Here is a 23,632-nt window from a genome sequence, read left to right as displayed (position 1 = left end):
TGTTTTGTTTGTTAGAAAAGTTTTTTCATTTGTGGTTTTTTGTTTTGTTTTTTGCTCTAAAGATTTAGAAAGATTGCCTTCAGTGAAGGTATATTTTAGAGATTACAACCTGTGATTTCAACTCATTTGCTCTTCTGAGTTTGTCGGTTTATGGGTTTATGTGTGCACATTTTCCCTCCATGTTTCTGGTCTTTCTCTGAGAAGGCTTCTCTCCCACGTGTGTTGTCCAAGAGAGTCAGGACTGATGAGTGACAATTTAAGGGAAGGTCAGCCTAGGGGAGTACAAATAGATATGAGGAATATAGTTAGTTCACAGCCTTTCCAAATCACAGGAGACACAGGAAAAAAAAAATTAAACCTAGTGATCAGTTGAATTAAAATGTTCCTATGTTTTTGTATTTGATGTACATTTGTAAATATATATAATATGAAATGGTTAGGAAACCCTTATTGTTCTACCTCTTGACATAGTTCCTAAGGTTGAAGAACTAATACCATAAACTGAGAGAATTGATAGAAAGTAAGATGGTAAAAAATTCTTTTTTTTTTTTCGTCTTTTTTAGGATGATTTCAAAAGCAGACCCTGGTATACCGCCTCCACCAAGAGCTCCTGCCCCAGTGCCCCCTGGGACTGTTACCCAGGTGGATGTTAGAAGTCGGGTGGCAGCCTGGTCTGCGTGGGCAGCTGACCAGGGGGACTGTGAGTGTTTCTAGGAACTGCTACTTCTTGAACATTTATTATGGGTTGTGACATAGTTCTTGCTTTCAAATTCTGATGCTGATTTCTGAGCTAAAGCCTGAGGTTAGCTTTTTTAATTGAAACAAAACTTAGAAAAGAAATTTAAGCCTTGGACACTATAAGACTATTGTATACAAGAGTTCAGGCCAGTCATTTAAATAAATATGGTGTTAGGATTACGGTCCCTTTTTTTTTTTTTTTTAAATGCAATCAAAGATGGGAAGTTTGACTCAGCTAACAAAAAGATGGTAACATGATATATACCAAACAAGAGTCTACCAGTTTGTTTGTTTTTAAAGACTATACTTCAGAATTCTTTCCATTATTATTATCTTTCCTATTTGGAAAAAGTGTTGTGCTTTCATGAAAAGGATATCAGGGTAGTATTAGGACAAGAGTAAAAGGCATTCTCCATCTGGCTAAGCTTGTCAAAGGGGCCCTTGTGGGCACCATCATTTTACCTTGGCATTCTTTTTAAAAGACAAATCACAGCATAGAACATAGTGTAACATTTTACATGTCAGAATGTTTCTTGCCAAATATGAAATTGTTATGACCGATAATGCCTTATGATATGTTGTTAGGTCCAGTGTCTTCATTATAAGGGTTAATAATTGTGATCCAGCAAGTTTGAATTTGATGAGGCTTCACTCTTTTGCCTCACAGTTCAATAGACTTCTTAAATCACTTATCCTTTATCTAATAAAGCATTATTCATACAGGATATCTAGCAGGGTAGGTAACCAATAGAACTTGGTGGCCAAAATGAGTGACACTGGGCTTTATTTTGAATCTGATGAGTTGCAAGTTAGACTCTGGAATAAGACCAGGATCTACTGTGTGACCTTGGACAGTATCTCTCTGTGCTTCAATCTCACTTGTAAAATGGGGATAATAATTCATGGGTTGCTGTGAATCTGAAAGCAAGTAACGCCTCTAACAGTATCTCTTGCAGTGTAGTACACATAATGTGTGGTTGCTCTCACTTTTGCCAAATGGAGTTCATTTTATTTCTGAAATGCTTTCCATTTTATTAAGTTTTTTGTTTTGTTTTGTTTTGTTTTTTGGTATCCTTGAAGTTATTTTTAGAGATTTACACGTAAGCCCAGCTACCAAACAGATGAAAGAAAGAAATCTTTGAAACATCCATTTATCAAAAGTGAAGTAACAGAATTACTTACTTTAACTTTTATAACAATTTCTGTTTTTAGAAATTTATAAGGTAAGTTTCTGTTGATGCTTTTTTTTTTTTTTTTTTTTTTTTGTAAAATTTTGTGTTTAAAAAACTGGTAGGAGTTTATAGTGTTTTTTACTTTTTGTTCTTATGGTACTTTTGTTGTTGCTGCTGTTTGGCAGAAGAAATGTGGGTTTTGAGAGAGATCAAAATGGTCCTCCTTGAAGTTGAGGAAGGATAAGACATCTTAAGTTTACAAATATTCTGAATAAAATTGTAAAAACATCTGTAAAACTAATATAATTTACAGAAAAGAGAAAATTTGTTCCTGGGGTGTTTGTGGGCTCTCATTAGGTTTTGTCTAAAATATGCCGTGCATTCTCATCTATTTAAATTAAAGTAAGAAACGGTTTTCAGAACTTCTGGTTTTCTACTAGACCAAATAGAACATAACACTTACCGATGTGAGGTTCTGTCTGGATCCAGGCCAGTTTTTAGTTGGCAATCCACTGCACGCCCCCCTGCTTCCGTGACCCCCCCGCAAGAAGTATCTTTTGGTCCCTCTGCAAGTTCTGGCTGACTCAGGCTAAAATCGCCTTTGAATCCTTGACATAGCCTTACCCATGACTTCTAAAAGTGGTCTCTGTAGTATAGTGGCAGAAGGGGTCCTAGGTGATGAAAAAGTCTGCAAGATATTGCACCTCTCCCTTATCTCACCTGCCAAGTGACATTTTGGGACCTATCTGGAGTTCCTACTAGCTATATTTCAAGGTCAACTTGCTGCTTTCTGTAGTATACAATACCCAAGGAAGTAGCTAACCCATGCAAAACAGCATTTAACTGGCAAGATTTCATGAATGTAAATTCTAATTATCTTAAAGTACTTTACAGCCACTAATTAAGTTTCATAAGATTCTGTAATTTCTTCTTTTGTGTGGGGGGGTACCTATTCCTTTTTTGGGGAAAAAGCATAAAAAGGCATAGCAATACAGAATTTTGAGTATTTTTTTATAGTTTTCTGTAGTGAATATCATGAGTCATGATGTATTATGAGTTGGATTTCCATTATTGATGGTACATTTTTCCTGTTTCATCTGTACAGTTTTTGGTTTTTTTTTATTCCATATACTGTGAAATGTTTGTAGAAGTATCTGTGTTTAGTAGTAGTGTTAACCAGGAAGGAGATCATGATAATGACCTTACAATTAACATCATGCTTTAGCTCAATGAGCTAACTTAATATCTTGAATGCTCTTAAGATATCTATTATTTAAATTACAAATCCTGTAGGGCATTTATACTTTTAAAGTGTAAGTCAGTGAGCCCAACATTGCGTGTTTTAAGCTTAATGACATTTTAAAAAGCACTTTACTGGGGCGCCTGGGTGGCTCAGTCGGTTAAGCGTCCAACTTCGGCTCAGGTCATGATCTCACGGTCCATGAGTTCAAGCCCCGCATCGGGCTCTGTGCTGACAGCTCAGAGCCTGGAGCCTGTTTCAGATTCTGTGTCTCCCTCTCTCTCTGCCCCTCCCCTGTTCATGCTCTGTTTCTCTCTGTCTCAAAAATAAATAAACGTTAAAAAAAATTTTTTTTTAATAAATAAATAAAACACTTTACTGTCAGAATTTTTTTATTTTTTATTTAAAAAAATTTTTTAAATGTTTATTTTTGAGAGACAGAGAGAGAGAAAGAGAGAGAGAGACACAGAGCACGAGTGGAGGAGGGGTAGAGACAGAGAGGGAGACACAGAATCTGAAACAGGCTCCAGGCTCTGAGCTGTCGGCACAGATCCTGATGTGGGGTTTGAACTCAGGAACGGTGAGATCATGACCTGAGCTGCAGTCAGAAGCTTGGCTGACTAAGCCACCCAGGTGCCCCTACTGTCAGAATTTTAAAAAGCACTTTACTGTCAGAACCCCCAAAGCTTTATTATAATCAAAGTGTTGGAATGTGTAAGAATTGGGAGGTTTGTTGCGTTAGAAATAGTTGGCCAGTTTTTGAGGGGTAGGTGCTTAAATGTGAGTTGGTACTTGTTTTCTTCTGTAGGAATTATAGGATGAGAAGTTAGGATTGGTTCCACAGGCAGCTGTCAGGAAGAAGGGAGAATAGCGGGGAAGTTACAGGGTAAGTCAGCATTGTAAAGGTTGAAAGCTCTGCTCGAGTCCTTCTTTTTTAGTGGTAGCAAGAGGGCATGTCATTCATAGATGACGAGCAATTTTGATTCTGTATCTAAAGAAGGTGTTCTCTTTTGTAAATGGTACTCTTTTCATGTTCCATTACCTATATTGATACTGCTCAGGCAACAGGTGGAAAGACTTAATGATTTCCTTTCTTTAGTTGAGAAGCCAAGGCAGTATCATGAGCAGGAAGAAACGCCTGAGATGATGGCGGCCCGAATTGACAGAGATGTGGTAGGTCTACCATTCATCTTTAGATCATTGGCTTTTTGTTTTGTTTTGTTTTTTAAAGGGTAGAAAATATCAACAAGGAAAATGAAGTTGATTTAAATAAAGGTGTTTTGTGGAAAGTATATTTTCTCTTTCCATTGGTGGTTATGCCCTTTGAATTATTTACCTTAACTCTTTTTTGCCTTTATGCCAATATTTAGTAGAATAGGGCTCTGATAGAAGAACTAGCATATTAACTAGTTTACAAAGGAATTTAAACTGAATTATCAGATTTGAGGGATTTTAACTTTTTCATAGTTTGTAATTCATAATTGAAATATCTTTTAAATATATCTTCATGACATTTATTAAAAAAATTTATAATTCCTAAAAAATAAAATGTAAATTTTAACTCTTTATAAAGGATAAGGCTGTATTTATTTTTATTAGTCCATAGTAATTTACTTATACAGTGAGAATGCCCTGTGATGTAATAACAACATATGATTGTAATATAATTATTTTTATACTATACACACATTCCTAGCTTATTTGTAAACAAATACTTAGAGGAATTTGAAGTTTGAAACTTCATTTTTATATCACACCATTATTTATTACACTTAGAAGTTTATTTAATCCCGATTTCTAGTCTTTTAAATTAGAAGAATGTCAGGTTTCACACAAAGTAGAGAAAGTCAGCTAAGACTGTAGTATAATCAAAATTCATCCAATAATCCCTGAAAGCATAATTCATCATTGATTCTATTTAACCATGTAGAAACTCTTATTAATGACTATTCTAGGTTACCTATGTGTTTATTAGGTTATACAACATTCTGTATACCTTGGGACATTTATTAAAAAAAACAAAAATGCTTAGTGCTCTTCTAACAAGATATTTCTTAGAAATTTTTACCCTAACTTTATGTGGAAGAAACACTATGAGAAAATTAGAGTAGTTGAAAATAATTAATAATCTGAATAGATACTGTGAATGCTTTCTTGATGGTATTGAAAATAGAACAAAATTAAACTAAAGAAAAATGTGAATGTCAGACTTAAGCCACAGGTATAGATATATTTAGTTTAATTCTTTTCTTGAAATTAGTGCTAAACTTAAAATTTGCACGTGGGAGGTATTTTTTTTTCTAATTTTCCTTTACTAACAGTATAAAGTTAAGGCAAAAAATTGTTTTATTTTGTTTTACATTTCATTCTGTAATTTCTAATTCCAGCAAATATTAAACCACATTTTGGATGATATTGAATTTTTTATCACAAAACTCCAAAAAGCAGCTGAAGCATTTTCTGAGCTTTCTAAAAGGAAGAAGACTAAGAAAGGTAAAAAGAAGGGGCCAGGAGGTAAGTTGGATTTTCTTAATCTTCTAAAGACCTTTGAGAACTCCAGTGCTAGGCAGAGTTTCTGCCCTTGTGAACTGCTCAGCGAAACTCCATTGACAGTGGGCCAAGGTCCCTTTTTTTATTTTGGGATAGTACCTTGAAGTTAGGCAGAGACTAAGATGAGCCCAGGGAAAAGTCCATTTTGGTTCAAAGTTGGCTATGGTAAGGAAAGAGTCTAGGATACTTCACCTAAATCACAGAGACTCTGAGATGCAGCTGGTGACCATCTGTTTATAGTTTTAATTAGTGACTGCAAAATTAATGTCTGCTAAAGTCATAGCTCTGTTCTTCCCATAATTGGATGTATTTTATTGTAAATATAGAACCTCATTATTTTGTTAGAAGGATTGATTTTTCTCATTAATATAGTTGCAAATGTCAGTGGATTTGATTTTTTTTTTTTAATCACAGAACTCCCAAACAATATGTTCAGGTCACATACAAGCAGTTTTTGAGTATGCTGTAGTTAACTATTTAAAATGGCTTCAAAATATATAAGCTTGCAATTGTAGAACATAATGAAATACATAAAAGAATAGTAAATAAATATCCCTTTCATGACACATGACTTTCCAGTCTTTCTCTAGCTCATGTCTATATCATAAGCATGTGACCTGTAGACTTGTCTTCCAGATGTATATATCTGGATATATACGTCACTTCCTTATATTCTGAGATTAAGTATTATTGCTTCCTTATGTCTCACACCTCTTATTCCTGCTGTATTCTTTATGAAGGGTGTTCTATCCTTTTGGTCACCCAGATTCTAGACCACAGATTCTTGTATGGTTTCATTCTCTAGCTTACAGCCAACATCAATATTATTTTTTCAATGTGTTGGGGGTTTTTTTGTTCCTTTGTTTTTGTTTTGTTTCTTTTTGGGAGAGAGAGTGTGTGAACAGGGGAGATGGGCAGAGGGACAGAGAGAGAATCCTAAGCAGGATGCTCAACAGCGAGCCTGACATGCGTCTCGATGTCACAAACCATGAGATCATGACCTGAGCCAAAATCAAGAGTCGATGCTTAACCGGTTGAGCAACCGACATGCTCCTTCACTGTGTTTTATATCCAGTTGTTTTCATTTTCATTTGCATAACTAGTGTCTGCTTCAAACTGTGATCATTTTTACCCAGCTCTCTAAGTAGTCTTCAAGCCTCCAGTTTTTTATTCCGGGAGGACAGTTGTCTTAAAGCTCTAAGGCAGTCACTTTGTTCTTCTGAAAAGCATGTTAATTCCATGTTCTGTTGAGTTAAGTCTACTCCTCCCCTTGGCAGTCAAGGTCACCCACAATCTAACCTTGATCTACTTTTCTATCCTCTTGTTTCTTTGTTTTAGTTTGTTGTTTCATGTACATACGATTTCCTTTCTTTCATGTTTTTTACTTATGCTGTTTTTATCCAACCATGACATTTTCTTACCAAATTGCCATGTAACAGACTTTCCAAATCTCATCTTAAAGGCTACTTTCCCTGTGAAACATCTTTTAGGTGTACATCCTCCCAACTCCCAACCAGGTGCAGTCTCTTTCTATAGTACTTCATTGGTGTATCTTTGTTACTTATCTGATTCATGTCTTCCATTAGATTTTAAGGCCCTACAGAGTGGGGCCTATAACTTACACATTTAAAAAAAATGTTTATTTATTTATTTTGAGAGAGAGCAGTGGGGAGAGGGGCTGAGGGAGAGAGAGAATCCTAACCAGGCTCCATGCTCAGTACAGAGCCTGATGAGGGAGGGGCTCAGTCTCATGACCGTGAAATCGACCGGAACCAAAATCAAGAGTCAGATGCTTAACCACTGAGCCTCCCGGAGGCCCCATAACTTACACATTTTTATAGTCTTTGCAATGATAAGCACAGTAACTGGGACATAAAAAGGCTACAGTATACGTCTATGGAATTGATGAGTAATTGGTAGTGCCTAAGGATGGAAGAATCCATTTCAAGTGTCGGATCATCTTAGTTTGTTGCAGTTAGTCTATGACATGTGGTAGAGTAGCTACACAGTGTGGTATCTGGTATGATCATCAAATCTTATAGACGCAGATGTGTTCTACTTTTTCATTTAATGTATTTTCTTAGAACTTTGCTTTCATCTGTCCCTCTTCCCATTTATTTCTTTTAGAGGGCGTTTTAACTCTGCGGGCAAAACCTCCTCCTCCTGATGAATTTATTGACTGTTTACAAAAGTTTAAACATGGATTTAACCTTCTGGTAGGTGAAATTTATTTATATATAACTAAAAGAAACAAATGAAAGAAATCAAAGCCTAGCCAGGATGTTATTGATTAAATTAAGAGATAAGCTTTTTCCTGTGGGTTTTTTGGTATGTGTGTCTTGATTTTTCTTTAATTAGGACAATAGCTAGTAAAACCTATGTATCTAAGCGAATTATCAAAAAGGAATGATCCCTAACTTTTTAAAAACTAAATTCCCCTAATCTGACTTACCTAGGCTGATTAATACACTAAAAGTGAAAGTAGTAGTAAAGAACTCTTCCTCTGAGTCTGTGTTGGACCTTCATGAGTGTCTGTTTTTTGCTTGATTACATCATAGTAATCTGTTTGTCTGGTTTCTTAATGCTACAGGCCAAACTGAAGTCTCATATCCAGAATCCGAGTGCTGCAGATTTGGTTCATTTTTTATTTACTCCATTAAATATGGTAAGGCTTTGTTAATATAAGAAAGGAATTACTCTTAGTACATTTTTCAACGCCATGTGCCTGGCTGGAGTTACCTAGACAGTTTTTCTTCATCACCTTGCATGGATACTATTTCCCTTGGCATCTATGCACATATCAAGAATGTGCAATTTGAGAGTTTGAAAGAACCTTAGAAGTCATCTAGTTCAAACACCTTATTTTACAGTTGAGGAAACTGATGTCTGTGACAGCGCTAGGGAAATGAAAAGAAAGATTTATCGGATGCTGGTGTTGCAATGTATACTAGTATATAATAGAAATAGAAATGGCTATAATAATATAAAAGCTTTTCTCTTTCTCCCAAAATAGGCTAGACATGAGGAGGCGCTGGTACTGGATGGAAGGTTTTGCTCATGTATTTATGTATTCACAAATATTGAGAGCCTGCTGTGTGCTTCGTATTATTCGTAGCTTATCAGGAACAAAACAGACATAAATTTTTACCCTCTTGGAACGTATATTGTAGTATGGAGGGGCAATTGTTAATCTAAATACATGCATAAATAATGCATTTTGCTAAAAGTAAGTGTTACTTGAAAAAACGCAGAAGGGACAGAGAACAGGGAGCATTTCAGGTGCGTGCTCATGCAAGTGCGCACATGAGTGTGTGAGCTGGAGTAGTACCCTTTCTGAATAGGGTTGGTTAAGGTGAGAAGGTGTCATTTGAGCAAATGAAGTGAGGAATGAGTCATGTGGATTTCTGAAAGAAGAGAATTCCAGATAGCAGCTATTGTAAATGCTCTGGGGTGGTAATTGCAAATTATGCTCTTGGAATAAATAAGTGCTGTGACTGGAACAGAATGAGGGAGATCTTAATTAGGAAATGAGGTAAACAAAGAAACGGAAGGTCATATTTTGTTGGTCCTTGTAGGTGATTGTGAAATCTTGTACACTTTGGAAGGTTTTCGCCAAAAGGATTCTTCTGGCTGTAATACTTGGAGATCTGGCGGAAGAAGGGACTGGAATGGTTATTAGAATAATCCAGATTGGAGATGACGGTGTTTGGATCAAGTAGCATTAGAGATCGTAAGAAGCCCGATTCTGGGTGTAAACCATAGAAGCAACACTTTCTGGTAGATAGGATATGCTGTGCAACAGCCAAGCGTATCTCCAAAGTTTGGCCTATGAGTGAAGAGATGGCCTAATTATTAACCAAGATGTAGAAAACAATAGGTAAGACAGAGACTACCACCAAGGTAGGAGTTACAAATAAAGAAGAGGAGTAAGGACTGGTGGATCCCTGTGCAGTTTCAGTGTGAGGAGAATGGAAAGAGCCAACAAAGATTTGAGAAAAAGCAGTTAAGTCGGGAAAAGAAAAATAAGAATATTATGGTGTTCTGGAAGCCAAATGAAGAAAATGTTTCCAAGAGGAAGAATTGAACAACCGTGTCAGATATCTGTGTGGTGGAAGCTGATTTTACCTCCACGTTCTTGTTACAGCTGTACAAAGGCAAAGAAAGATGATTTGTCTTTAAGGAAGTGACTCTGAACTTAAACAGATAATTTCTGCCTTTGTCCAGTTGGCCTGAATGTTCTCATATAGCCACACCGAACACCAGGGTAATATAGTCTCCATCTGTGTTGGTTCATCTAAAATGGAGGGGCTTCTCTTTCTAGATGGGAGAAGAGAGTGGACACTAGGGAACAATTAGTAGTCCTTACATTGCCCACCATATGTCAGGTTGAGTGACAGGCAGGTAATGCAATTTTTTTCTCCCCAGAAAACTCCCTTCTCATACAGGTATATTTTTATATAAGGTATAATTAAAAAAATTTTTGTTAATGTTTATTTATTTTTTTGAGAGAGAGAGAGAGAGAGACAGAGTGAGAGTGGGGAAGGGGTAGAGAAAGAGGGAGACACAGAATCCGAAGCAGCCTCCAGGCTCTGAGCTGTTAGCACAGAGCCTGACACGGGACCTGAACTCACAGACCTGAGATCATGACCTGAGCTGAAGTCAGAAGCTTAACCGACTGAACCACCCAGGCCACCCCCCTCACATAAGGTATAATTTTTGAAGCTAAAAAGAAGGGTGTGTTGGAAACAATTCCCTTTGTAGAGGAGTTGGACTTTCCTATGAGCTTATCCAGCAAAAGGTTATATACACTTGTGTCATAGGCCAGGATCCAAGATACACATCTTCATTTTCTGAATTTTCAGTATCCAGGTATGTTCTTTCCTTATATGGTATGATAATATACTTCCCTTCCTATTTTATATTTCTTATACTTGCAAATATTGTAATAGCAATTGTTCCAAGCTGACTTTATGTAGAACCGTCTTGTCCTACAGGACAGCTAGGAGAATTCACTGGAATATTTAAGAGTACACAAAAAAAGTGCTGGGGCTTAGGAAAAGCATGGCGACAGAAAGCAGGCAGAACAATTGTTGGCCCCACATACAGACAGATATGAAAAGAGACTGGGCTACAAATCACTCTTTTCTACAATTCCACCAATTAGCTAGGTCATTCCCGTTTTGTGGGAGGACAAGTGAGCAAGGAGTAAGAAGAAGGCAGAATCTGTTTTAAATACTTCCAGGAGGACAAAGTTTCCTGTTTTCTGGGCTAAGGCAGGCACAGGTGGAGTGGTTGTGAATGGCTTTCCCTGTCAGAAGGGCAGACAATAGAGAACAGAATGACAATAGCAGTAATGATAATTGTTAGTAGTGTGTGATTATTTGGTGTTATTATTTCTATGGCTGTTTTTTAAAGAGTAAGAACTATATGAAGCCAATAAGCTTAATTTTGGTTTAGGACATATGGACATTATGGTTTGAGTTTTTTAATATTTATCAAAAATGGAGCAAATTCAAATGCATTCTTCATAGCTTTTACTTGATTATCAGAAAAAAAATGAGAAAAACAAAATCCAAGTTACAAAAAGGAATAATAAATCTTATCCTTTCCTCAAGGGCAACTAGACAAGACCTGAAGTAGAATATGAAATGAATATTGCTTTACAAACATAGGAAAGTAACATTATCAGCATAAATGTCAGAACTGGGCAATAAAAGATTAGAAGATGAGAGTCCAAGGCTACATCAATAATTTATGAATGCTCCCATATGTTGTTGCTATATATAGAACATCAAATTTCTACTTGTCTAGTTATTATTGAATAATTCTTGCTATGTAAGCTCTTTTAAAAATTAGATCAAGGCCATTCACATGCAAAGAAGCCCAGACTAGCTCATTAACAAAATTTATATTCCTCACTCCTTTTTAAAAATATTTATTTATTTTTGAGAGACAGTTTGTGTGTGTGTGGGGGGGGGGGGTGCGTGCACACGTGTATAAGTTGGGGAGGGGCAGAGAGAGAGGGACACAGAGAATCCCAGGCACTATTAGTGCAGATCCTGACACCAGGCTCAAACTCACAAACTGCGAGGTCATGATCTGAGCCAAAATCAAGAATCGAACGCTTAACCTACTGAGCCACCCAGGTGCCCCTATATTCCTTATTCTTTAACACATTTGATACTGTCTTAGTTTGCGTATTAGGAAGTGTTGGTTATAGAGCAGTTTTTTGCCACCTTCTCATTCTTTCAAACTCTTTCACACATTGTAAGTAATTGCGTAGTCATTACATAGAGGAGAACTATAAGATAATAGGACTGGTTTCCCTAGCATGTAGAAATTAGCCTTTGCGGGGGCGCCTGGGTGGCGCAGTCGGTTGAGCGTCTGACTTCAGCCAGGTCACGATCTCGCGGTCCGGGAGTTCGAGCCCCGCGTCGGGCTCTGGGCTGATGGCTCAGAGCCTGGAGCCTGTTTCCGATTCTGTGTCTCCCTCTCTCTGTGCCCCTCCCCCGTTCATGCTCTGTCTCTCTCTGTCCCAAAAATAAATAAACGTTGGAAAAAAAAAAAAAAAAAGAAATTAGCCTTTATGATGGATTTTATCTTTGTTTTTCATCAAAAATGGCTCCTTATTAATGGTGTCTCTGATCAAAATATGTCTGTTGCTCTTTTAATGTTCTGCCTACGGAGATCCAGATGTATTACTTGGATAAGAAACTTGGGAAGGAACGTTCATAAAGAGCCTACTTCCAGCCACACAAAATTGAATGGCTTTAAACCTTGAAAAACCTGCTGCCTGCCCCCAGCATCTGCACACAAGCTAACCTACAGCACACATACATGCAAACCTGCCTGACATCCTTCTCCAGAGGGAACTATGTCTTGCAGCTTTTTATTTACATTTCTTTTGTTTCATTCCCTCCTCCCTCTGTGAAGCCAAAGATTTAAAAATTCCTTTACTCTTAGATTTTACTCCGTAACTTTTCCTTCTTAATCATCCCTACACATTTACTAGAAGTGCTTATAGGGCTTGGAAGTAAGAAAATTACATGCCAAACAGTCAGGGTGGGTTTTGTTCTCAAGTAAGAGCCAATGTCCCTCCTTATCTTTGGTCTTTCACTGATTCTCATTCATCCCTCCAACACTGTGTTTTCTGCAGTTCACTTGGTCCTAGTCCTCACGGGAGGGAAAACTGAAGAATAAGCCATAAGTTAAAATGTAATATGTTGCTAATACATATAAATTGTTTTGGGGACAGTGAGGTGCCTCAGAGGTATGCTGTGGGGTTAAGACGGGCTTCCTGGAAGAGGTGGTACTGGAGTAGAGTTCTGAGTGATGAACGAAGGGCCTCATGGGGAACTGGGAAGAAACATGTGCAGATACACAGAGGTATACGATAGCATGGCATGCTCAGGGCACTTGGATGACTGGGGAGAAACTGACTCTTGGTCTGAAGCCATTCAAAAAAAAATCCCTTTTTACTTGTGCCATATCTCTGGGAAAGTGAAATTTTTATAAAAGGGCTCTGGTTTCTGCTCTAGGAGATAACTACCATTCTTTAGCCAGGAAATAGCCTTTGAGAAGTCAATTTGGAGCAGTTTCCAGACATACACTTATCATCATTTTGTTTATCAGAGAGTTGCACCTGTTTATTTGTTTCTGCTAGTCATTAAATTATCCATTTTAAATCAGGACAGTTTCCTAAAATTAGATTCTGGGAAAAGCTGTCATAGATTCAGAGTACCAGTTCTCATTCTTCTCTCACTTTTCTCTCCGGATCCTTTTATTTTTGTATGTCTTTATAGGCACAGCCATAGGCTGTTAACTTGAGACTTATTTCTCTCTAGAGTATTCCTTTATAGAACCGTATTTTTCAAGTTGGGCATAATAGATTTGCCAGGAAAGATACATGTACTTTTTTTTTTTTAAAGCACAAAGCAGATAGTTAAACCACCTGACTTAGAATTCTCTGGATAGCCATTAGTATTTTCCAGGGAAAATACAGTCCTGTGCAGCCAATAGACAGATCCTGTGAAAGTCGTTAAACTATTAACTTTTCATTCTAGATTATTAGGCACTATTAGCCTGGGCAAGTTGACTTAACAAACTGTTTTTCATTCAGTAGTACACTGCACAACGTCAAAATTTGAGTATATGAAAACAGTGCTTGTTTTGGGCATAGATTTTACATATTTTGAAAATATACAAGTAATCATCATCTTCTTGCTAAAAAATGATTTATTGTCATTTTAGGTGGTGCAGGCAACAGGAGGTCCTGAACTAGCCAGTTCAGTACTCAGCCCCCTGTTGACTAAGGACACAATTGATTTCTTAAATTATACTGTCAACGCTGATGAAAGGCAGCTTTGGGTGTCACTGGGAGAAACTTGGATGAAAGCCAGGTAAGTGTATGAGTTTAATACCTATAATACTTTAAGTATTGTTCTTTGTTATTACATGAATCTAATGAGACATATTTTTAGCCTTCTACTTATGAAGGACCAGGCATTACAGAGAAAAAGCCTAAACCCTTCAAAAGCTAGTCTAGTGGAAAAGATATAAAGTATGCGCAATATAAGGCATGTTAAGTACCAGGAGTGACACATAAACTGCTGTTGTTTGGCAAGGTGGAACCATCAGGAGGAGGATTTAAAGAGGAGGGTAGTTAGCTTTCAGAGAAGGGCTGGCATTTAAATCAATAGATAATAATAGTCACATATTGTGTAATATATGTGTACACACCATACATATAGGGTTTGCTAAGCAGTCTTCCATGAACTTTACGTAAGTACTATTGTTGTCACTATTTTACAGATAAGGAAACTGAGGCATAGAGTGGTTAAGTAATTTGCTCAAAGCCATATAACTCTTAAGTGGCAGATCTGCCATTTGTATTCAGGCAGTCTGGCTTTGGAGTTGATGTCCATAATTATTTTGTTATGCTGCCTCTCAGCAGGATGAGTAGGATTTCCACGAATACATAATTGGGAAGGGGTTTTTCTAATAGAGAAACACAAATGAGGGCATGAAGCAGGAAGTCAAGAGAATGGAGAATGAATATGGGTTTAGCTGACATATAAACTTTGGGTAGCAGGTGCTTGTGGAAAAGGGGGAGAGGAGAAAATGGTGTTAAATGAGGCACATGGAAATGAACAGGTGGGCTATGAGGGCTCCCCCTGCCATGCTACGGAGTTGGAGAAGATTGTATAGGCTGCAGAGAACCACTAGCTTTGTGAATAGGAGTGTGACATAATCACCTCTGTGTTTTAGAAAGATCAGTCTGGTAGTTGAGCTCAGGAAAGACAAGATCCTTCTCTGGGTGGAAAGAAGGAGGGGATCATTTTAAAAATTGTATCTTGTCAATAAAGTGATTGTGGAAGACAGATCATTAACATTGCATCATTTATCATTGCAGTATTAAAGTTTTTCTGAGCAAAGCAAGGTATAAAACTTTCTCATTTTATGACATTGAATAAATAATTTTTGCCTTTCTTATTCAAATCATTTTATTGCTCTCACTACTTAGAATAAGCCATTCAGGTGGTCATTTAGAAGCTTTTCTTCCTAATGCTTTTGAATGGACTAGCCTAAAAGTAATGGATCAATTCATACTTTCTTTCTTCTGTTTCTTTTGTGGAAACACATATAAACTGTTCCCACTTGTATTTTACACTTTGGCAACAGCTTGTGTTGGAATATGGCTTACATATTGAATGGTTTACCAAGCAAAAAATTCTTTAAAAGCACTGTAGTTGTTACTTTTATATTGAAAGCATTATTTGAATTTATTTTTATTATTTGTATATTAATATATCATGCTATTTGTTTTTTTTTTTTTGTTTTTTTTTTTTTTTTTTAATTTTTTTTTTCAACGTTTATTTATTTTTGGGACAGAGAGAGACAGAGCATGAATGGGGGAGGGGCAGAGAGAGAGGGAGACACAGAATCTGAAACAGGCTCCAGGCTCTGAGCCATCAGCCCAGAGCCTGACGCGGGGCTCGAACTCCCGGACCGCGAGATCGTGACCTGGCTGAAGTCGGACGCTTAACCGACTGCGCCACCCAGGCGCCCCATCATGCTATTTGTATATCATACTATGTAAAAACTTGGTTAAACAGATTTCTTAAATCCATTAGATATTTTAGGTTATGATCTTTTGATAAGTCTAGGTGGGATCTTTTAATATTTTCACATGAAACTTACTAAATTAATCAGATCTCATAGTACAAAAATAACCTATATTTTTAAATTTCTTGGTTTTGGGTCCTACCTCACAATGAGAAAATGAATGACCATTGGAAAAACTACATCAAAAGAAAATACACTGTTAGCTCTTGACATGAGAAACGGTCATTTCAAATCCTAATTGTTAAGAGTATTAGGAAAAGAATATACTGATTTAAAAACTCATAAAGATAACAAAAATTATGAAGGTACTTAATAATCTGAATAAAATGGCTCATTTTATCATAGTAGAAATATAACCTGAAGAATTAATCTTTCACTTGTGAGAGATAAAACAACACAGTGGAGCAGAAATGAACGTATAATTTCTGTCCCAGGTGTTTTTGTGGTTCATGAGTGATTAGGAGCTCGTAGAAATAAGTCTCACTCAGAGTCATTAAATAATGAATGGGTAATGATTACGGTTCCAGATTAGTCCTAACTTGATTTCACTGATTAAAGACTAGCTGATAAATTTAATTTATAAAATTGGTAATGTTTCATTTAGAGGACTTATTCCTTTACAAAGCATAAACATTCGGAACATTCTCTGTTATTTCTTTTTAGAAAGATATGTCTGACACCAGGAGGGTTGGTTATGATGATGAGAGGGAAGGGAAGGGAAAGATGAGAATCTGAAACTACTTTAGATGCAAGAGAAGTTCATGTTCTAAATACTTTCAACACTTCTAGCCTCACACTCCCTTTCCAGTTTTTCAAAACCTATATCCGTGTTATGAAGATGAATGAATGGAGAATGGAGGCAATGTAAAAAAACAGATCGTGAAGCACAATTCAGTCTTCATTTTGTTGGCATTACAATCTGGCATAAGCATGTTTCTTTTCCCTTTATGTGTGGAGAGAGGGCAGATTACGTATGCTTTGTTTTTGTTTGTTGGTTTTTGAGAGAAAAAAATGTTTATTTTTGAGAGAGAGAGACAGACAGAGCAGAGGCTGGGGAGGGGCAGAGAGCGAGGGAGACACAGAATCCGAAGCAGGCTCCAGACTGGGCTTTCTGCACAGAGGCCGATGCGGGGCTCGAACTCACAGACCGAGAGACATGACCTGAGCTGAAGTCCAGCTTGACTGAGCCATCCAGGAGCCCCTGTTTTTGTTTTTTTGTGGCTAACCTTGTTGAAAGTAATTTTGAACATGGATACATTTCTTAATTTTATGCCTTAATATCCCTCTACAGAGCAGAGTGGCCAAAAGAACAATTTATTCCACCATATGTTCCACGGTTCCGCAACGGTTGGGAGCCCCCAATGCTGAACTTCATGGGAGCACCGATGGAACAAGATCTTTATCAGCTGGCCGAGTCTGTGGCAAATGTAGCAGAACATCAGCGCAAACAAGAGACAAAAAGATTATCCACAGAGGTAAAGTTTTTAACATCACTTTTTGTAGAAAGTGCAGTAATCTGTGCATTCTCTTCTAATTCTGATTGCGAGTTCTAGTTTTATTGATCTGAAGATTGTTCTAGAACTAATGACTTAAATGTCCTGCTGCCCTTAGTTACCTCTCAGCTTTTTATCGTTGTTGTGACAGTTGCTCTGTTTCCCTGTGAAGCCCAAGCCCCCCCCCCCCCGCCCCCCATATCATTCTTCCACAGCCTGCCAGCCATCACCCTGCCAGTGCCCTGGTGAGCCAGTCTCAATTTTTGAGTGCCTAGTTTCTCTCCTTGTCAGGGAATCACCCTGTTGCCTGTTGGCTTGTTCTATTTTTCTCATCCATTATCATACCCTTAAGACAGCTCCCTGGGGCGCCTGGGTGTCTCAGTTTGTTAAGCGATTAAGCCATTAAGCGTCTGACTTCAGCTCAGGTCATGATCTGTCAGTGAGTTCGAGCCCCGCGTTGGGCTTTGTGCCGACAGCTCAGAGCCTGGAGCCTGCTTCAGATTCTGTGTCTCCCTCTCTTTATGCCCCTCCCCTGCTCATACTCTGTCTCTCTGTCTCTGTCTCAAAAATGAGTAAACATTAAATAAAAATTTAAAAAAGAAAGTTCCCTGGACCTAGGTCTCCTAACCTGTCCCAAGCAGCTTTTTCCCAAATGTCCCATTTGTTTCCTCCTCTGTCCCTCCCTCCCCTCTCTTTCCTCCCTCCTGTCCCTCTTCCCCCTCCCTCCCTGTCTTCCTTCCTTCCCTCCCTTCCTTCCTTTCATTTAGTTCTAAACCCTGGAGCCCTCTCAGCCTGGCTAGAAGGCCAGAGCTTCTCCTGGATTCATTCCCCAGGCTCAAATGAGCATTTCTAACAGTATCATACCTTGAGAAGAATCACAAAATTTACTGTACCTTTCAAGTATTTAGTAAGCTTTGGAGTAATAACCTATTTTGGGAGCCAATGGGGGGATTGAAATTGGCTATGTTACCCCTTCACGTCTCTTAAAAATGACTTTTCTGTGATTCTTCTTGTTCTGTCAGAAAATTAAACATTGCTTAAAGCTGAAGCAAACCAAACAGGATGATCAGAACCTGAGGAATTAGGTGAATGAGGTCTATTTGGAGAAGAAACAGTAAATGATGACTAGATCCCCCTTGAGGTCCTGTTTGTTTCCTTTATTTAATTCCATAGATAAATTTTCTCAGACTGTTGTGGGTATTCATAACAAACATGATAGGAAGGAATGATTAGCAAACTAGAGTAAATCTTCACTTTTAAGGAAAAACACTTATATAAATTAAATTTTTAACAAATCATTCCCTTGAGCAATAACCATAATATTATAGAAGATTGATTAAATTCCAAAACTTTAAAAAAGCACATGTACTGCTTTGAAGATATGTTTTTTCCTAATGTAATTGTTTTTTCCTCTGGCACAATAAGGGTAGAGTCTATAACTGCCTGTCCTTCTAAATGAGGGATTAAGAAGATGACTTCACAGCCCTTTGCCTTGGTCGGCAGGCACACATCCCTCTCCAGACCTCATCCTGATGGATGGTGATGAGGATTTTATAGTTCAGACCTCATCACTGTGAATTTCCTTTCCTCATAGAGGTTGACTTTTCTAGAGGGAAAAAAAGGTGTAATCAAACAGGAAATTATGATACACATGTTGCTGCTATAGTTACAGCTGACTCTTTTCAAATCACAGGAATTTCTAGCTTACAGTCTTTATATCTTAAATAAGAAAATACATCCACTTAATAATACATGCCTCAGAAATTCACTTCTGTGAGTTCTTTTTCAATTTGTGTATTTAAAGGGAGAGTAATGTGTTCTGGGCTCCCAGTGTAAAAGTTGTCTACTCTCACTGAATAAGTAATTTTAAAGGAAGAATTATTGAGAATCTTTCCTTATAATGAGTTATCATTTTCCTGTTGTAAACTATTTGCCATTTTATGGCTTAAGTACTTATTCCGAGGTTTTAAAAAAATGAAATGAAAAGCGCCTGCTAGCTGTTCTAGGGGAATTGATGCTTTAAGAATTTGTTGGAAAAGAGGCCGAGTAATGGTGATTTAAAATACATAAAAAATGCAATCATCCCTAGAAGAGAAACTTTATTATACTTTATTGCTACTAAAATAAATGCACTCAGGACAAGACTTGGATGATTCAAGATCTGGTGGTTTTGTTTAGAATCGAAAGGCATAGGTGACGTGGGGTGTCAAATGTGGGTAGCAATACTCAACTTCTTTACTTCCTCTGAACCAGCAACAGCCCTAGACAAGGCTGTGTATGTAGTCATCACAGTTAGTCATTTGTCATCATTCTCTCCTCCCTCCCAATATTCCCAGTCACTCTTAGGACCCAGTGATCTCATGCTGGCTGACTTCACTCTGTTCTGTTCAAAGTTAGCCAAAGGTGAGGGTGATTCTACCAGGTTCTTGTATTCCGCCCTTTATAACAGCCTTTAATAAAAAGCTGCCTAACCATCTGATGCCTCTGCTCTCAACCAGGGAAATGAGAAACCAACTTAATTAAGCTATTTATTTTACTTTTAATTTCAGCTTTATTGAGGTATATAATTGGAAATCCTAAGATATTTAAGGTGTTCATCTGGTGATTTGATACACATTGTGAAAGGATCCCCCTGTCTAGTTAATTAACACATTGACACATCTATCACCTCACATATTTATCTTTTTTTTTCTTTTGGTGAGAACACTTAAGTTCTACTCTCTTAGAAAATTTCAATTATACACTATAGTGTTCTCAGCTATATTCACCATTACATTAGATCTTCAGACTTCACTCATTTATAGCTGTAAGTTTCTGCCCTTTTACCAAATTCTTCCTATTTCCCCCAGCCCTTGGTACCCGCTTTTCTACTCTGTTTTCATGAATTTGACTTTGGTTTTTCTTCGTGTAAATTTCACATATAAGTGCTATCATGTCGTATTTGTCTTTTTCTGTTTGGCTTATTTCACTTAGCAGAATGCTTTCAAAGTCCATCCATGTTGTTACACACAGCATTATTCTCATGGCTGAATAATACTCCATTGTATATTTATACCACATTATCCATTCATCTGTTAATGGGCATTTAGGTTGCTTCCCTATTGTGAACAATGCTGCAGTGAACATGGGGATGCAGATATCTCTTCAAGTTCCTAATTTCATTTCCTTTAGTATTATACCCAGTAGTGAAACTACTGAACATTTCTCATTTTTTGAGGAACCTCCGTACTGTTTTTCATAGCAGCTGCCCCAATTTACATTCCCACCAATAGTGTACAGGGATTTCCCTTTTTTCCCACATCCTCACCAGTACTTGTTATCTCGTCTTTTTGATGATACTCACCCTAACAGGTCTGAGGTGACATGTCATTATGATTTTGATTTACATTTCCTGGATGATTAGAGATGTTGAGCACCTTTTCATGTACCTGTTGGCCATTTGTATGCCTCCTCTGGAAGGATGTCTGTTCAGTTGCTGTACCCATTTTTTATTTGGACTCGGTTTTTGTTTGTTTGTGTTTGGTTGGTTGGTTGGGTTTTTTTTGTTTTTGTTTTTGCTCTTGAGCTATGAGTTCTTTATATATTTTGGATTTTCAGTCTTTATCAGATACATGATTTGCAAATGTTTTCTCTGAGTTTGTAAGTTGCCTTTTCGTCTTGTTGATGATTTAAGCTAAGGTATTTAAATGGTGAGAATTTTTTCTTTGTGTGTTAAGTGCAGTGTATTCCAGTGAAATATATTCCAGAGGAGTAATATAGTGTGAGTTTTTTTTGACATCTACACTTGTCCACTGAAGAAACCCTACCCACACTGTGTTTATCCGTACTCCAACTAACTCTGTCATTAGAATGAACTGTAGTAAACATGTATCTAACACTTTTCTAAGACATTTCCAGTTTCAAATATTCTGCCCCAGTGAGTTCACAAACACTTTCAATAGCCAAGGACTTCCATTGCTTCAGGGTCTATTGTATGTGTCCCATACTCATTTCACATAAAGAAACAGTTAAAAATCTTTACGTACTTTTTTTTTTTTTTTTTTGGTCTTTGTTTCTTTGTTTTTTTCCTCATAGCTTTAAAACTATGGTACTCCTTGGGACCCACAGACCTCAGCTCCCCCTCCTGGTAGCACCTAGTAGGCTCATGTCAGAATTGTGTTAAACATAAAAAGAAATTACTCCCATCATTATCTTACCCTGGACTACTGACTCTCAAGATCTGTATGTTTCTGCCTTTCTGTATTTTCCTCAGTAGTAAATCTGGTAATAGTGCTGCCATTTAAAAAAAATAGGGACTGTGTACATTTAAAAAAAATGAGAGGGTGGTATAATTTTAATACACAGAGTTTAGATGATTTTCATGTGACATTTACTTTGTTTGAGTAGTAAAGGTCTGTTCCTTAAACTTAGAGAGCAAGGGGGAAGAGTTTTATTCTTGTTTTTAAACCAATTTCATTTTATATAAATTGTTAACATCTATCTAATACCAAAATCACCTTCAATGGAATTCCTAAGGAAAGAATGTATTACTTGCATACCCGGCTATTTTCAGAGTTAACATATAGATTTGTACTAATGACTTTTCCTGTTATAAATAGGTCTTTGATAAAAAAAAATGTACCAACCCCATTTCATAATTTGTTAGTAATGGTCAATCACTTGAAAATGAAACTGATCATATTATAGTGGAGGGTTTTGTTCACTGACGTCAGTGGTCATTCAAATAGTCTTAGCAATTCTTTAATCTCTGTTTCTCTGTCTTTCAGCAGTCCAGTGTATCAGAGTATCCTCCACCTGATGGGTATGCGTTCAATAACATGTACACAAGAGTGCCCCATCTGGACCAAGGGGAAGCTGCTGTGGCTTTTAAGCCAACTCCTAATCTCCACGTAGATAGGTAAGATTTCATGGGCGCCACTTGGAGAGCTGCGGATGACTGTCTCTGATTTAGTGCAAGTAGAGGTCCCAGTGTCTGCTTTGTTCACTACTTCTTTAAACTTTCCATCTGTTAATTGTTTGATAAAATTTCAGTTGTTCCTTTATAGAGCTGGCTTTGATAAAGAAAGCCTCTAGTCTATAATTCTAACTGGAAAACCTCCAGCCTATAACTCTAATTTAAAGAAAATGCCTTTGGATGACTTTCCCTTTTTAAAAAGGTGCTCTGACAAAATCTGTGAATTAAGAAGAAAGAAGAATTGTTTTTGAAACTCTCCACTAGTTTATACCAGATGGTCTCTAAGGATCTTTCTTTAAAAGGAAACAATTTCCATCTTTCTCTCCTTCCAACAAAAACAAACCTTCCTTTAGATAGAACTATTTCTAAATATAAACTAAATATTTAGAAGAAGTCAGTGTCTTATTTGCCTTTCTTACCATTTCATCTTACTGTATTTTATTTTTACTTTTCAGTTTTAGCTTTCATTTATTTCCCCTTAGTTTCACTCTTGAAAAAAAATTCAGCGTGGGTAAATGTGGAGAACTGAGATGGGGGAGAAGTAATGGCACTGGAGAAGGTTCCCTTCTTCAGTCTTGTTTTCTAGCCTCTGCAAATGAGGGTGACAAATGAGGATTGTGGCCAACCCATATACAAAACAGAAAGAAAAGGAGGTGAAAAAGGAAATGGAAGGATGGTCATTCAGATGAATGGGACTGAAAGCTTGCGCTGGTACCTTCCTATCACAAAGCTTCTCTTACCACGAGGGTTGCATTCCCTTTACTTCTTTTCTTTAAAAAAAATTGTTTAATGTTTATTTTATTCATTTTGAGAGAGAGATAGAACATGAGCAGAGATAGAGGGAGAAAGAGCATCCCAAGTAGGCTCTTGATCCCAATGCAGGGATCAAACTCACAAGACATGAGATCATGACCTGAGCTGAAACCAAGAGTCAGACGCTTAACCTACTGAGCCACCCAGGAGCCCCTTAGTATACTCGTTTCTTAATAGAATATAAAGAAGGTAGAATTTAAAATTTTTTGTTTTTGTTAGGAACGACAACAGAGGTAATACTTAAGTAACTGGTGTAGAAATTTTCCAAGTATTACTCTAAGGACACCAGTAACATATTATATAGAATATAAAGTCAGCAATGAATAATACATTTTAAAGATGCCAACATATGAAATATTTTTTTTAAATTTTTTGACGTTTATTTTATTTTTGAGAGAGAGACAGAGTGCAAGCGGAGGAGGGGCAGAAAGAGAGGGAGACACAGGATCTAAAACAGGCTCCAGGTTCTGAGCTGTCAGCACAGAGCCCGATGTGGGGCTCGAACTCACGAACTGTGAGATCATGACCTGAGCGGAAGTCAGCACCT

General features: G+C 37.3%; 1 protein-coding gene across 5 annotated transcripts in view; it reads left to right on the top strand.

Moving 5' to 3' along the window:
* Positions 1–23,632, top strand: part of EPS8 (epidermal growth factor receptor pathway substrate 8) — a 190,483-nt gene that overhangs the window by 140,297 nt on the left and 26,554 nt on the right. For 4 of the 5 annotated variants that reach the window (XM_045464476.1, XM_045464474.1, XM_045464477.1 and 1 more), the window contains exons 8-15: positions 564–700; positions 4,250–4,323; positions 5,538–5,664; positions 7,828–7,916; positions 8,291–8,365; positions 13,951–14,099; positions 17,117–17,300; positions 22,085–22,215. In XM_045464476.1, coding sequence (XP_045320432.1) covers positions 564–700; positions 4,250–4,323; positions 5,538–5,664; positions 7,828–7,916; positions 8,291–8,365; positions 13,951–14,099; positions 17,117–17,300; positions 22,085–22,215 — 966 coding nt within the window. The remainder of the gene's footprint in view (positions 1–563; positions 701–4,249; positions 4,324–5,537; positions 5,665–7,827; positions 7,917–8,290; positions 8,366–13,950; positions 14,100–17,116; positions 17,301–22,084; positions 22,216–23,632) is intronic. The other variant, XM_045464478.1, reaches the window with a different exon arrangement.

Source organism: Leopardus geoffroyi, chromosome B4, assembly GCF_018350155.1.
Source record: "Leopardus geoffroyi isolate Oge1 chromosome B4, O.geoffroyi_Oge1_pat1.0, whole genome shotgun sequence".
NCBI lineage: Eukaryota > Metazoa > Chordata > Mammalia > Carnivora > Felidae > Leopardus > Leopardus geoffroyi.
This window is presented reverse-complemented; position numbering and strand designations above follow the sequence as displayed.